Source organism: Lontra canadensis, unplaced genomic scaffold (assembly GCF_010015895.1).
Source record: "Lontra canadensis isolate GAN:19392208 unplaced genomic scaffold, GSC_riverotter_1.0 scaffold62, whole genome shotgun sequence".
In the NCBI taxonomy this organism is placed as follows: Eukaryota; Metazoa; Chordata; class Mammalia; order Carnivora; family Mustelidae; genus Lontra; species Lontra canadensis.
The window spans coordinates 4193433-4209329 of record NW_022631056.1 but is presented as its reverse complement, the minus strand read 5'-3'; the positions used below and the strand labels follow the sequence as shown (position 1 = coordinate 4209329).

At 37.0% G+C, this 15897-nt stretch overlaps 1 protein-coding gene across 2 annotated transcripts in view; it reads left to right on the top strand.

Annotated features, from left to right (window-relative positions):
- CXADR (CXADR Ig-like cell adhesion molecule) overlaps positions 1-15772 on the top strand; it is a 59698-nt gene extending 43926 nt beyond the window's left edge. For both annotated transcript variants that reach the window (XM_032878000.1, XM_032877999.1), the window contains exon 8: positions 15439-15772. In XM_032878000.1, the coding sequence (XP_032733891.1) occupies positions 15439-15453 (15 nt within the window). In that variant the 3' untranslated portion in view covers positions 15454-15772. The remainder of the gene's footprint in view (positions 1-15438) is intronic.
- Positions 15773-15897: the final 125 nt, after the last annotated feature.

Below are 15897 nucleotides of genomic sequence, written 5' to 3'. Positions count from 1 at the left end.
TATGGCTTCTTAAAATAACTACTCTGTCTTTCTGTGTGCGTGGGGCATGTAAATTTAAAGTTCTCTGAATGTTTAAGGTTTTTTCCTAATCTGTTCATCTCCACAGTGTTTAGGGCTGTCAGATGCCTTATTCCAGTGTGAACAGAAAAAACAAACATTTTATGTAGTTAATGCTTTGATGTGTCACGTAAGGAGTAGTTTGTAGAAAATGTTGGCACAACTTTAACTTTTTAGTGGCTTGTGACATTATATATATGTATATATATCTTCATAAAATTCTTGTGTTTGGTAGTATAAATGTTCTGGGCAAGTTTTAATATATCAAATGCCTTTAGATAGTCTTGCGATAGAGGCAACACATTCTGCAGGTAGAGTTTTTACTCATTTGCCTATTTTGACACCAAAAAAGGTCCATAACTGAGCACAAATGCTACAATGTTACAGAAGTAAGGAAAAATAATGAATAAACTTGTAAATTGTGGTTCTGTTTGTCTTATATAGGGTGACATCACTAAACAATTTCTTCATCTAATCTGTTACTATTATTTAAAATCAAGCTTTTATAAAAATACCCTATTTTTTAATTTTAAAAGTATGGTGAATATCAGTTGGATTTGGTTGTGAACACTAAAAGCTCCAATCAAGGAAGAACTCTGGGTTTTCTGCTAACTTAATGCTGTAAGTGTTACGAGAACCACAATTTATTCACTTAGTCTCATTCCTAACTGTGAATTTTTGTGATAAATACACTTGTACTATTAAGAAAAAATATTTTGACACTTGACATATGCAAGTAGAGAATTGATAAGTGTCAGTTTCAAAAATGATTTTGTATTTAAAGTTTCTGGCTTACGTATCCAATGGTGCACATTTTGAAATTTGTAAGAACAAAATTTGTTTTAAAAAAAATGAAAAACTTGCTCTAGTTTTGTGACCTTGTGTACTTTTGAAATAAAATCAAGAAAGCGGTTTTCTGCCTCATGGTGTGGCTTTTTGTGCCTTTTTAAAAATGTCTACTTTATAAACCTTTAGTATGCTATTCCTCAGGGTTTCCTTTTTTTCTCCCCTTCTTGCATCCTTTTAAACAGAATAAAGATCAAACTGTCACACATCAATGAAAACATGTCAGACATTCTTACATTTCCCCACTCCTGTGCATTTATGTGACACCAAATAACATAGTATTTGGGGTTGAAGCCTCCACAAAGTTGTGTGATCTGTTCACAATTGATAGCGTTAACTCAAATTTGAATTCTTGAAGAGTAGCCTTGAATACATAAATATCTAGTTGTGGTTTCAAGTTTTCTTGCTGATTCTAAACAATGATTTCAGAAAAGAAAACGATGAGGTCCTAATACTTTTGTAAGGAGACATTTTTAGGGATGTTTTGTTACGATAGAGTTTTTCAGGGTTAGCACCTTTAGAGCCTTTGTGCTAGATAGTCCTTTATTGTGAGGGACTGTCCTTTGCCCTGTAGAATGTTGAGCAGCAGGCCTGGCCTCTTTCTTCCTCCCCGAGATGCGACAATCAAAAATGTCTCCAAACATTGCCATGTGTCCATCGGGGTGGAGGGCAAAATTACTCCAGTTGAGAACCCCTGGTTTATACTGAGGTGAAATTTTCACCCCAGAGATGAAGAGGATAGGCCTTGCCATCAGGCTTGTCTAAATTCTGCTTATGACTAAGTGCTTTCCTTAGCTTCACTTTCCTGGTGTTCGAAATGGGGATAAAAATACTATATCCTGGGGGATGCTGGATGGTTCTAAGAGTGAAACTACTGAGTAAAATTCAATGCCTTTAATTTAGACCCTATTTTAACCCTGTAGCTCTAAAGGCCAGATCATATTTCTGGTTAAATAAGTACCAGATGGCAAAACTGATGAAATAGAGATAAGATTGAATATAAAATAATTTGTTTTTAGTTAAAAATGGTCTAGCTTTAAGCCTAAGGTGTAATCAAATGTAATTTCTAAATGTAATAAAGGCAGCAGTGAAAAGATCATGAAGCCAGTCCTAGGAACTCAGATCAGTTTTTCATTCATGCTGGTGTTTCTGAAATCGAAATCAAGCGTGATGTGTTGTTTTGTTACTTAAGTGATTTTTCTAAATTTGATAACTATTTATAGAAAAAGTTGTTGCAGGAAAAAACAACAAAAACAAGAACCTCTAGAATGATTGAAGAACCAAGAAGTAAATTTCAGGAAAAGGTCCTTGATGCATCAGTTTGCTTCTTGTCTTATTAGTGAGCTGTGAAAACTCTAACTAATGGAGAATGAGAAAGGGGGGAGAAGATGCAGGAAATTAGAAGGAAAAACCAATCCTCTTGACCTGATGTGAAAGATCTTTCCAGGTCCATTCCATGTCTCTGTGTTTTCTTTTCTCCATGCCTTCAGGTGTGCCTTTATGCTGTAGCCGTGCTCGATAGCTAAGGGGCCACAGTTCCATACCTTTGTCCGTGTGTAATTTGTTAAGCCAGAGAACAGCCCCACCCTGCTTACCTGCCCTGCAAGTGTAAGTTCAGTCGTTTTTCCTGATTTCCACCCCTGACCCTCACTTATAAATTAGGGGTGCATCTGGGCCCTCAACATCCCCAGTAAAGTCTTTTAGGGCCCAAATCCTTTGCATTCCAGTTGTTTAACCAGCTTAATACGCCCTTTTACATGTTTGAAGTGGATTTACTCCCCTCTATCCTCAGTGCCTAACTCTCACTTGCATATTGCTCAATAAATGTTGAGTGAGGTTTTAAAAAGGAAACTGAGCCCTTGGGACAAGTCCATTGATTTCATATGTCTCTTATGTTCCACAAGACAGCTGCCCTGGTCGCTTCCAAAAAGACCATGTCTGGAGAGAAAGGTGGAGTGAGTATGTGTGGGGAGAGGAATGTACACGCGGCTCAAAAAGTTAACTTGCACGGGGGTGCCTGAGTGGCTCTGTTGGTTACGCGTCAGACTCTTGGTTTCGGCTCAGGTCATGATCTCACAGCTGTCGTGGGATCGAGCCCCGTGCCAGGCTCTATGCTCAGTGCAGAGTCTGCTTCAGATTCTCTCTCCCCGCTCCGTGCTCCTCCCACTCTAGGAAATAAATAAAATCTTTAAAATACAGTTAACTTGCACAAACACAGAAGGGGGTGACCTGATCGAATAGGAGCAAACCTGGAGAAGTAGAGAAGCATTTTAGAAGGAAACTTGTAAAACCCTGCTGAGAGATGCTGAGTAGTCTGGAATGAAGTTAGTGACCATTTTCTCTCCAAGGTTATTTTGATAATTACTTATGGGAACCTCTGAATTGTCAGGAAACCCTTTGCAGATGACTGGTTTCCATGCTAAGTCATTAATGGTGGTATGGTTTTTTTCTTGGGTTTCACAAACTTCCAGAAATATTGGAGTATGCCTTTAGAGAGGCCAAAAAACTTCCATGCTTATTATCATTGCCTACTTGTGGTATATTAATATTTCTTGGTATCAGAATTCAGGGAGATCTACTTAGATAACTAAGTTACCATTTCTTAGAAGATTTTAATACCCCCACCCCCACCTCAAAAAAAGAATTTCAACTCTTCAGGTCTTTTAAAATAGTCCTCTCAAATGACTAGTCATTTATCATTAATTTCTGTGTATGATTGTATTAGTTTACTAGGGCTACCCATAACAAAGTGGCACAGACTGGGTTAAACAAATTTATTGTCTCACATCCTGGAGGCTAGATGTCCAAGATTTGGGTGTTGGCAAGATTGAGCACTTTTGCTTTCAGGGGAAGATCTGTCCAGGTCACTGTCCTTAGTTTGTAAGGACACGTTGGCTGTCTTCTCTTGGTGTCTCTTTACATCCTTTTCTCTATGCCCACCCTGTTGACCTGATTTTAACTAACTGTAACTACAAGGATCTATTTCCAAATAAAGTTATATTCTAGGGTGCTGGGGACTAGGACTGCAACCTAGTTTTTTTGGGGCACACAATTCAACCCACATCAGTAATAATGATTGGAAATTACAAAGAAGAACAAATAAATAGTGAAAGTGGGCATGGAACACATGCCCAGAGAGTTTCTTTGCTTAATTTTTAGTGGTATAATAAAAATATCAGCACCTAAATAACTGTGCCACCAGTTATTTAATGCTTGTCCGTCTCCCCTCTCACCTTCCCCAGAAGTGTACGATTTCAAATCTGTTATACAGATAGTATCTGTATCGAATACGGAGTGACCATATGTGCTGTTAACCTCATATCTTTTTTTATTTTTTTTTTTTTTTGTCAAGGGAAAAAGTAGTTGATGACATGGTTATGGATTTGGCTTTTCTTATGAATCTTGCTGACAAGATGAAACTATTTGTCTGGGGAAATAGTTTTTAACCTCAGGAAGACGTGAGGAGGTGATATGGACCACTTTGGCAGGGGACCGGGTGCGGGGGTGGGGCATGGAGAATCTATGTTATTGTGGAAGCAGATTCATGGTCCTGGCTCTACACTCACCCATGATCTAGACAAGAGTTGATTAAAACTCTTCATTTCTAGATGAATTTTCTTAAAGCATTTTGGCTCACTTTTGCTCAAAAGCTTTCTTGGACAACCTCTAACTTAAAAGTTCAAACTCCAGCCTGATTTTAGATTTTCACAACTGGCCTTCCACTGCCATACTTCTGTGCTTACACTTGCATACACATGTTTTGATTTTTAAATAAAGTTTTATATGAAATTTTTATTTTTTTATTTTTTTTTAAGATTTTATTTATTTGACAAAGAGCGAGAGAGAGAAAGCAGGAACAGGAAGGAGAGGGAGAAGCAGACTCCCCACTGAGCAGGGAGCCCCATGTGGGGCACTTGATCCCAGGACCCTGAGATCTTGATGTGAGCCGAAGGTAGCCACCCAACCAGCTGCCCAGGTACCCCTATATGAAATTTTTAATTTTAACAGATCCTCGCAGATTATTCTGCCTCTTTTTATCTTTTGTTTATCTACCTACCAAGGAACCCTAGTCTTCAAAACTATATGTTGCATCATAGTGATACATTGTAACTTAACCAGTCTCCAACTGAGGACCATTTAAATCGATACCATCCTTTTGATATAAGGAGTAAAATTATAAGCAGTATATTTGTATATACATTGTTTTGCAGTGTATGATTCTATCCTTAAGGTAAATGTCTAGAGGAGATGCTGAGTAGAAAATATTCTGTTAGCTATTACTAAAATACCTTCTTGTTACAGCAGCTTATGCTTGCAACAAATGAGAGTGCTTATCTTGGCCCAAATCCTCACTCATACTCTTAATCTAATTTTTTGATCTTCCCGACTTCTGAGAAGAAAATCATCGCATCGTTTAAAATTTTATTTCTATTTATTCACTTGATTATCTTTTCCTATGTTTAAAAGCCCTCTGTACTTTGGAGAACTGTGTTCATATGCTTTGCTCATTTTTCTTTTGTATTCTTTTGCTAATTTGGCAGAGTTCTTAAATATTAAATATTAATAAAATTAGCCCTTGGTGATACGGTTTTTGGGGGGCCGGGGCCAGGTTACCCTTTGTCTTTCACTCTGTTTATGGTCTTACCCTTTTCTGATCATGTAATCCTAACCCTTCCTAAACTATCCTCCCTAAACCATTCTCCTGGTTCAACCTGACTTCTCCCTAAGCCGAGGGTCACTTGTCTTTCCACGTTTATCTCCTCTCCTTAAGCAGCTGTCGGGCCTTTCAGAGGTGGAACATCTTTACATCCAAATGATCAACACATAGATTCTTGGTAATCTCTGTTGATGAGGATAATTACAGCAGCTCTGGGTATGTTCGCATCAAGTCATTGCCACACATACTCCATCACAGTGTGTTTTTTTCTCAGTTTATCTGTGTTTCTTCAAGTTGCTGGTGTTTGGGCTCACAGCAGTTTCACGGTGTCAGCACAAAACTACATTCATGAAGAAAATGAGTTATCTGGCACTTGGAAAGAAGAGTTGTCTATGCCCTGGGTTAGGTCAGCTCTCACACACTATTCCAAGTTGAATGTTGGCTACTGGCACTGTGCTCTTTTTAATGTTGCTAAGTAGGACATTTTCCCTGTCATGTAGTCCCAGAACTGTCAACAATGAGAACATTTCTAGGGAACAGTAGAATGACCTTGCAATTTTCTTTTTAAAGATTTATGTATTCATTTTAGAGCATGAGGTGGGGAGAGTAGAGGAAGCAGGAAGCCTGATGGGGGACTCCACCTCACAACCCTGAGGTCATGACCTGAACAGAAATCAAGAGTCAGACCCTTAACTGACTGAGCCACCCAGGCGCCCTGACCTGGCAAATCTAAGAGGAGAGTGTGGTTACAGAAGATCCGAACGACTGACCCAGAACCTGTTGGAAAAATTACAGTCCTCTGACATTCAGCCTCCACTAGTCTTGATCTAACAAGAAGGGGACCTTTTGTGTGTTCACAGAAACACAGAACACAAAGTAAAATAATTACATGGAAAATATCTACTTTGCCAATTTAAAGATACTACGTGCCATGCCCAGGACGGGGTAGAGATATACACTGGATAGTAGCCAACAGGGCTGGTAGCATGTTTATGTAGGTTTGATTTAAACTTTTTGCAATATGGCAAAAGATTTGTGATTTAGTTAAGAAAATTGACATGGCAGTTTGTTTTGTAAAAACAGAACAACCCAAAATATCCATAGGCTATATTATCTAGTTCAGCATTATTTTATGAAAAAAACCGAGATTCAGAAAGGTTTCAATTCCCCCAAGTCACCTAGTTAGGAACAAAATCCAGGTCTCCTGACTCCTGGTCTAGTATTTTTCTAAGAACCTCCGGTGCTTGGCAGTCTGGGTCCTGTGAGAACCATATGGAAAGGAAAGAAAATGGAAGAGTGTGTGGCTCTCTCTCATCCCTCACTACTCCCAGCAACATCAAGCAGGCAGAAGGCCAGTGGAAAAGAGCAGACTCTGGCCTAACGAGGGCTTTCTGTCCCTTCCTAAACATGGCCGCCGGTGCCCAGGGCACACTGAGCATTGACAGATGCGCTCTTCTTCCAGATGGAGTGAAGCTCCCGTTGGGGGTTGCGACTGGAGGGCGCATTGTTCCTACCAAGCCCGTTTATGCTAATGTTACAGTGCTGATTACATCATTGAAGTAAATTGTACATATCAGCTGTACTAGATCTGGTGGAGACAACTTATTTAAGGAGATGATTCTGTTGGCACATAGCTTCAAACTATGTTTTCTTTCAACTACAGAGAAATAGACTTTCAATTAGGGTCAGTATATTATAGATGTAGGTTATAGGAGAAAGAAAATATAACTCCTAGCAATAGACCCATGGGTATATTTTTTTAAGATTGTATTTGAGAGATAGCATGAGTGGGGGTGGGGCTGGAGGGAGAGGTGCAGAGGGAGAGGGAGAAGCAGGCTCCCCACTGAGCAGGGAGCCCAACATGGTGGGGGAAGGGTGGAGGGATGGGAGGCTTCATTGCAGGACTCTGGGATCATGACCTGAGTGGAGGTCAGATGCTTAACCCACTGAGCCAACTGGTGCCCAAAAAACCCATATTCTAAGAAAAATTCCTAACTACATAAATTTGGTGACAACGTATATTTATATATTTTAAGCATTTTAAAATATATAAGGGATACAGTATTTTTAATGGTTTTCCACTTAAAACTTTTTGATTGGCACTCCTAATTGTGTCAAGGGAGAGAGATTTTGTTGTAAATCTGAATGCCAAATCCCTGTCAGATCCTGTATTTTAACTTTTTGTGTATTCCCTCTCAGATTTCACAGTATCAAGCATCACAAATGGTATCTTCAAAATTTTTAAACTCTTACTCTCAATATCAGATTTTAAATATAGTCTGTCTTATCACTGGGAAACATGAAATAGATTTCACTTAGGTGACAAAACTAAATTTCACATTTTTCATGTTCCAGTAATTTTAGACAAATTACAAAAATTTTAAATACTTTCATTTTTAATCAGTAAATTTAATTTCACTTTTTTAAAAAAAAATATTTTATTTATTTATTTGACAGACAGAGATCACAAGTAGGCAGAGAGGCAGGCAGAGAGAGAGGAGGAAGCAGGCTCCCTGCTGAGCAGAGAGCCCGATGCGGGGCTCGATGCGGGGCTTGATCCCAGGACGCTGGGATTATGACCTGAGCCTGAGGCAGAGGCTTTAACCCACTGAGCCACGCAGGCGCCCCTAATTTCACTTCTTTAGTAGAAGTGCTTGATAGATGATTTATAAGATGCAGAAACATTTTTTTCTACTGAACTTAGGGAAACAATCACAGGCTTATTACTTATTAACTCTAAAAAATTGTTATCTATCCACTTCCTATATGAATTCAAAAAATTAGCAGTTCTGGCACATGATCAAATTAAGCTCTAGGCCAAAGGTGGGGGTTGAACTCAGCACCTGGAGATAAGAGTCAGAGGATCCAACAACTGAGCCAGCCCGGTGCCCTTCAACTTGTCCATTTATTCCTAAACTTGAAAGGAATATTCTGCTACACCAAAGCCCACTCCAACAAAGCTGGTATATATTTAGATATATGACTGAAGACGTTTCCAAATGAGATCTGTAGTTTAACATCTAATGATAAAGATCGGTTGAGTCACATACATGTGAATACCATGAAACCACTAAAATGCATGTTTTAGAAAAAAAATACATAAGAAAATGTTTCACATTTTCAAATTGTGTGACCATAAAATGAATATATTTCATAATACAACAGTATTGGAGTATACAAAGTAAAAGCTCCTTTTTTTAAACATCCCCATCTATTAAAATATTAATATTGGTTAACTCTGTGGGAGGATTATAGGTAATTAATGCTCTTTCTCTGTGCTTTTAGGTATTTTTTTTCTTAAATGTTTATTACTTTTGTTAACAGAAAAATAATTCTAATAAAGAAATGTATGAATAAGTATGGCATTCTTAGAAGTCTCCATTAGCAATGACAATTCTACATGACAATTCTACAATCCATAGGAAAAGCAGTGGTTTAACTTGAAAAAACTTAAAAACTTTAAAAACTTATAATAATTAAAAAACTAAACTAGGCCGTAGCGCTTTTCACGGAAAAGGGAGATGAACTACAAATACAGCCCTCCACTTCTAAGTTGGGAAAGAATATCTGATGCCCTCTTGTGGCCAATAATTTTAATAAGGTAGTTTTTTTCTTTTTCATTCAAATCAGTCTAAGAGAATAACACCAAAATGTCTATTCAGTTGCTTTCTAAATGACAAATAATGCTCACATACTATTCTTAACAACTTAGTCTATTTTCCCAACATGTGTCCTGGAGTTATACTACCAGGATTTGAAGCCCTGATAATTTAGGTCACCTGGGGCAACATACTTGAATACTCTCAAGACAGTTTCTCATGTGTAAGATGAGAATAGTAAAACATACGTAGGTTTATCTTAGAATGGACTGGTAGTACCTGTCAGATAATATGGTGAACATCTACCCACGAGTAGACACAAATCGTTCTCTTACTGGTCTCATGTTCTTATGTAGTATGAATGAACTATCATCTTTTATTACGGCAAATGCTGCTTGCTGCATCAATTGTACATTTTTATACATTTGCAAAAGTATTTCCATAGGTTATCTTCTATGTATGTAGAGTTTGAATTATAGGGTTAAGAGAATATATGCATTAAAAAACATTGACAGTATCAAATTGTCTTCTACAAAGAATGCAAATCACAGTCTTTACTGTGTTTGTCAACGTGTTAGCCGAAAAATGGTATTTCATGGATTCAACTTGTTTCCCTTGTCATTAGTGTGCCATTAGCACATTTTCTGTTTTTAGCCATTTGCATTTCTTTATATTTACTTAGCTCTGCTAGATAATTATATGTAGGGGCACCTGAGTGGCTCAGTTGGTTGGGTGACTTCGGCTCAGGTCATGATCCTGGAGCCCTGGGATTGAGTCCCGTAGCGGCCTCCCTGCTCACAGGGAGTCTGCTTCTCCTTCTGACCTTCCCCTTCTCATGCTCTCTCATTCTCTCCCTCTCAAATAAATAAAATCTTTAAAACTAATTAGTTAATTAATTATATGTAGGAGCTTTTCATATTCTCAGAATAGTAATTCATTTTCTTTTAAACGTGCTGTAGGGGGCGCCTGGGTGGCTCAGTGGGTTAAGCCTCTGCCTTCAGCTCTGGTCATGATCCCAAGCTCCTGGGATCGAGCCCCACATCGGGCTCTCTGCTCAGCAGCGAGCCTGCTTCCCGCCCCCCTCCGCCTGCCTCTGCCTACTTGTGATCTCTCTCTCTGTCAAATAAATAAATAAAATCTTTAAAAATATAAAGAAAAATAAACATGCTATGGAAATTTTCTCTTTGGAGTTACTTTTAGTTTTATGATGCCTTTTATATGCAGCTTACTTTTTAATTCCAAACCACCAACATTCCTGTTAAAATTAGGAAGTCTCATAAGCTAAAATTAGTAAATATTTATATTTATATTACTTTATATTTATATTACTACTTTTATAGTTTCATAATTAACATTTTATCTTTAACCCATCTGGAATGTATTTTTATAGCTTAGGGTAGGAATTTAGTTTTTCAAAAATGCATACGGGGTGTCTGGCTGGCTCAGTCAGAGAAACATGGGACTCTTGATCCTGGGTTGTGAGTTTGAGCCCCATGGGGGTAGAGATTATTTAAAAAAAAAAACTTTGAGGTGCCTGTGTGGCTCAATTAGTTAAGCCTCCGCCTTCAGCTCAGGTCCTGATCCCACGATCCTGGGATCTAGCCCTGTGTCTGGCTCCGTGCTCCACCATGAGTCTGCTTGTCCTTCGCTCTCTGCTCTGCTCATGTTCTCTATCCTCTCTCTCAAATAAATAAAATCTTAAAAAAAAAAAAATAGAAAGTTTTGACTTAAAAAATTTTTTTTAAATGCATAGCCAAATAATTCACTATTAATTTTGTATTAGTGAATTATTTTCAATTTGAAAAGTCACATTCACCATATATTAAATTTTGTTCCTGGTTGTGCTCTTCTAATTGTTTCACTGTTCATTGTTCAGTCTTATGTTATACTTTTGACTATTTTTGAGAATTATTCTTCCATGTAAACTTAAAATCAGGGTTTCATGTTTGATTACAATTTTATCAGACTTTTAATTGATTTATATTGACTTTACATATTAACTTGAAAAGTGGAGTTTCCATAATGTTGAGTCAATTTAGAAATACAGCATATTCTTTTCAGTTTTCTTTTTGTAAATTTTTATAAATTCTTCTCCGTTTGACTCACTCCTTTCTGTTGTTAATTTCCAGGTATTTATTCTTAATAATTGAGGTTTTCTCCAACAAAGCAGTATTTTAAATTTTTCTTATGAAATTAGTATTAGTTACATATAACTGGGAACAGTGGAGGAAAAGTATAAAGAACTACCACTCTATTACAAGCATTTATTATTTTGGAATATTTCCAAAATAGACACAGTATGATCGACAAAATTTTTAACCACACTGCAATCCTTTAATTCAGAAATGTAATAGACTGCCCATGAAACATACATGCAGTTTGGTTATCAATGATATATTTGTACTTGCTAAAAATAAATCCACCAAACTTGTCTTAAATTAAGTATTCATAAAATATGTTTTGTCTCTCTGTCTCTCTAGTTTCAAAGTAATAATGCTCAGTATAAAAGCCTTTTTTAAAAGATTTTATTTATTTTATTTGACTGACAGATCACAAGTAGGCAGAGAGGCAGGCAGAGAGAGGGGGTGGGAAGCAGGCTCCCTGCTGAGCAGAGAGCCCAATGCCGGACCCATCCCAGGACCCTGGGATCATTACCTGAGCCGAAGGCAGAGGCTTTAACCCACTGAGCCAGCCAGGCGCCCTCAGTATGAAAGTCTAAAGACTGATATGTACAGCCTAGAAAAATAAAGTTCTCTGTATCTAACCCTTTGCCCTGCCTCTGAGATCACTAGCTACTGTCAATTTGGTATTTCTTTCTAGATAGTTTTTGGCACCATCATAGAACTATTTTTCTTCTCCAATTTGCAGTTATTTCCCATTTTCAACATTTTATTCTCTGTCATTACAATTTTTTAAATAGCTACATGGTATTTTCCACAGTATTTTCTTGAATAGATGTTCAGATTTTACTTAACTGTTTACTTGTTGGCTGCTTGGACTTTCGTTGTTTTGGCCACTCACAATTTTGCAATAAATACTTTTACGTAAGTAATGGCCCCTTTGAGTATTTCTGAAGACCGATTCCTAGAAGTACAGTTTCTTGGTCAAAAGATACACACATTTACATTTTTAACTGCCCTTCAAAAATGGTGGCACTTAAAAGCCAAGTTATGGATGTCTACATCATAATCCTTGGCATTTTCAAGACCTGTGAAATTTAAGCAAGGCTCCAATTAGTAACTTATGGGAGTCATTTCTGTAACAAGTCACTCCTTTGAGGGTAAAAACAATGAAGTTTAGAACTTCTATCTATGCTGATCATGTGCTTTAAGGAAAAACATCAAACCACCCTGATTGCAGTGGTGTATTTGCTTACAAGTACTCATGGTGAATTTGCTTCTGACAAGGATTAGATGGGGTTTTCATGTCATTCCTTATGTTATCCTTTAAATTATGTGAAAGAACAAAGGAATCTGGAAGATGCCTAATGCTATAAAATTGGGAGACAGACTATACTTTTCTGTGGTGAATAAAGTGTGTACATTTGTAACAGGAATCACCTAAGCCTTTTCTTGAATTAGTGCTTGCATGACAACGTCCCAGTATAATAAGCCGATGCTCCATCAGTAATGTAGGGATATTGTGTTTCCCTTCAGACCTCAGTATTACTGCCTTTCACAACTGGAATACAGACTCCCAAGAGTATGATGGGAACACTGAATTCCACGTTAACTCACTAAATACTCACTAAAAACTAAAAGAAGTTAAAGCCTGTGATAAAATTGGGCCTCAATAATACCACTACTTCTCTATGAATGATCTTTCCCCTGGATCTGTCATTGGTACAGTTTACTTTGTCATCTCAGTCCTGTCAAGTGCACTGTATTTCCTATTGCAATTTGATTTATAGTTCAAGCAAATAAAATGTTATTAGTCCCTTTTCAGAAACATCTGCATAGTTTGTAAGAACTTCGTCAAGGCTTTATTGTTAATCAGCAGATATTTTAATGTCTTCTATCCTCACTTGCTTAATCTAATCTTTGCATGTTACTCTTTTTCAAATCTTGGCTTGATACTAAAACTTCTCACAGTATTGTAAGTAATGAACTGAACCAACGTACCATCAACCAGGGGCTTTACAAAACCCAGGTTGGTTTGAGTCAAGATTTCATTTCTTAGCTTTCTGTTGTCTTGGGCATTTTTAAACTCCTCTGAGAGTCCTTACCTAAATTGGGGTAATAATGGTACCTACCTCATGGGGTTATGAGGATTAAATAAGTTATTGGCACATAGATGTGAACATTTTTATAACTTATTTAACGTTACCTGTAAAATGGAGAGAATGGCTGCTCTGGCAAAGGAAATGTAAACACATGATAGTGTTTAAGTTTTGCTTCTTTCCAATCATCAAATAAGAAATCACTTTCACAGTAATAGTTGAGTAGAAATCAGCATAAATACTTTATTAATCTTGGATTGAAATCATTAAGTTTGCTTAAAAGTTAAATATATTAAGATAAATATTACACTGAAAAACTGGAAATAAGCACTTTAGTATTGATATGATAGAACTTACCAAAAGAATTTGTATTTTTTAACTATTAAAATTTTCATGTCCAAGTTGAACCTCTGAATTCTGAGCTTTGCAGTTATACTACAAATATAAGATGGAGAATTAAAACAAATTATCATTCAGTCACAAATCAGTTCTGTTTGAAACAGCCTGAAAAGGAACCTGAAATTATGCAGCAATATTGTCTTCATTAGGGCGCCTGGGTGGCTCAGTGGGTTAAGGCCTCTGCCTTCGGCTTGGGTCGTGATCTCAGGGTCCTGGGATCGAGTCCCGCATCTGGCTCTCTGCTCAGCGGGGAGCCTGCTTCCCTTCCTCTCTCTCTGCCTGCCTCTCTGCCTACTTGTGATTTCTCTCTGTCAAACAAATAATAAAATAAAATCTTTAAAAAAAAAAACTGTCTTCATTAGAGCAGCCCTACATTGTTTAAGGGAGACAGACTTGGAGATGTCCTAGAGTCCTAAATACCATTAAGAGTTTGACAAATGGGCACCTGGGTGGCTCAGTCATTAACCATCTGCCTTTGGCTCAGGTCATGATCCCAGGGTCCTGAGATGGAGCCCCACATCGGGCTCCCTGCTCGGCAGGAATCCGCTTCTCCTTCTTCCACTCCCCTTGCTTGTGTTCCCTCTCTCGCTGTGTCTCCCTCTGTCAAATGAATAAATAAAGCCTTAAAAAAAACTTTGGCAAAATTGTACCCCATGCTTACTAGACTTAATTTAGTTCTGATAGAAAGATGGCTTTTTTCATTAGGAATGGATTGGAAAAGCTATATCGATGAGTTTTCTTTTGCTTTAAATAACTTTTCTAACCTCCCACCGCTAACAAGGTGGGAGGGCTGGATAGTCAATCAAAGGGCAAAATCTACAGGTATTATGTCTAATACACAGTCAAATGCGAAATTAGTCTTTTTCCCAAGGCACTCAGCCATTTAGCTGTCAGCACTACTGAATAAGAGATTTAGGTTTTATAGTAATCAAATGTGGAAAGAAAAATCTGGTTACTAGATGTGTGCCAAAAATACTTCCCTTCTTGACAGTATGGCTATTATGCTTCTAATTTTTCCAACAAGCTTCTAACTACAACATGAGCAAACTAAAAGAACAAATGCTGACTCCATGATAAAAATACTTGAAACCTGCCACCTTTACAACTGCACACAATCTGTCATCACACAAAACTCTCAACATGTTAAAAACATTTTCAAACTTAAATAAAATTAATCTTCCTGTGATGCCAGTTACCCCTAGAAAAAATATGCTTGTTTGAATAGGCATTCATTATATATTTCAAGAAAAAGGATTATCATGGTTGGAAATATATTAAAAGATACATGTAGTTTATCAAAGATAATATTAAAACTAGAAAAAAGTCTATAAGGTTTAAAAAGTTTCCTACTGAGGTTGCAGAATTTAAATTCCACATATTCTCAAACCTTTGGGCTATATGCATCCTTATGATTTGTGCACTTCTCTGGTACTCTATACTTAAATAGAATTTATCAGAAAAAATGACAACAGGAATATTTGGAATAGCCAAGGCCTTCTAATGACTTATTAGGGAGCTGTGATTTTTCTGACAAGTCAAACAACTTATGACTAGAATAAAGATATGGGTAACAGGAAAAAAAGTATTTATCTTCTTTTTTAAAAAATTTAATTTGGGGGGAAAAAATCCAAATTCTTATATCTCTTTCTCTCTTTTTGTAGTTCAAGTATGCTTAAAAGACTGATGGCATTACGGTGGTATAAATATGAAGGACTACTGAAGAATCTGAATGAAGTACTGTACTATTTGGCTTTATTTCAGACATCTATTAAAGACTTTCTCATATGTTGGAAAAAAAGCACAAGAATAGAAATGTAAGAACATTTCTGCTTTATGCAGTGGCATTAGGAATATAAGTCAGATGCCATATCAAAATTGATACAGGCTAAATTCTTAGGAAAATCCTATCTATAGCAACTTTGATGGCTGAAAAATATTTTAGTGTATTTACATTTTCAATTAGTACTACTAATAAACTGTAGATTTTTATATGCACATTTTTGATACGGCTGACTTGGGGAAAGTTATGGTTAATAAAAAGTTGATTTTTTTAAAGAAAAGTTTGAATTTTTTTTTCTTTGCTTAGTATTCAAACACATCAAAGTGAAATGATTCCCTTT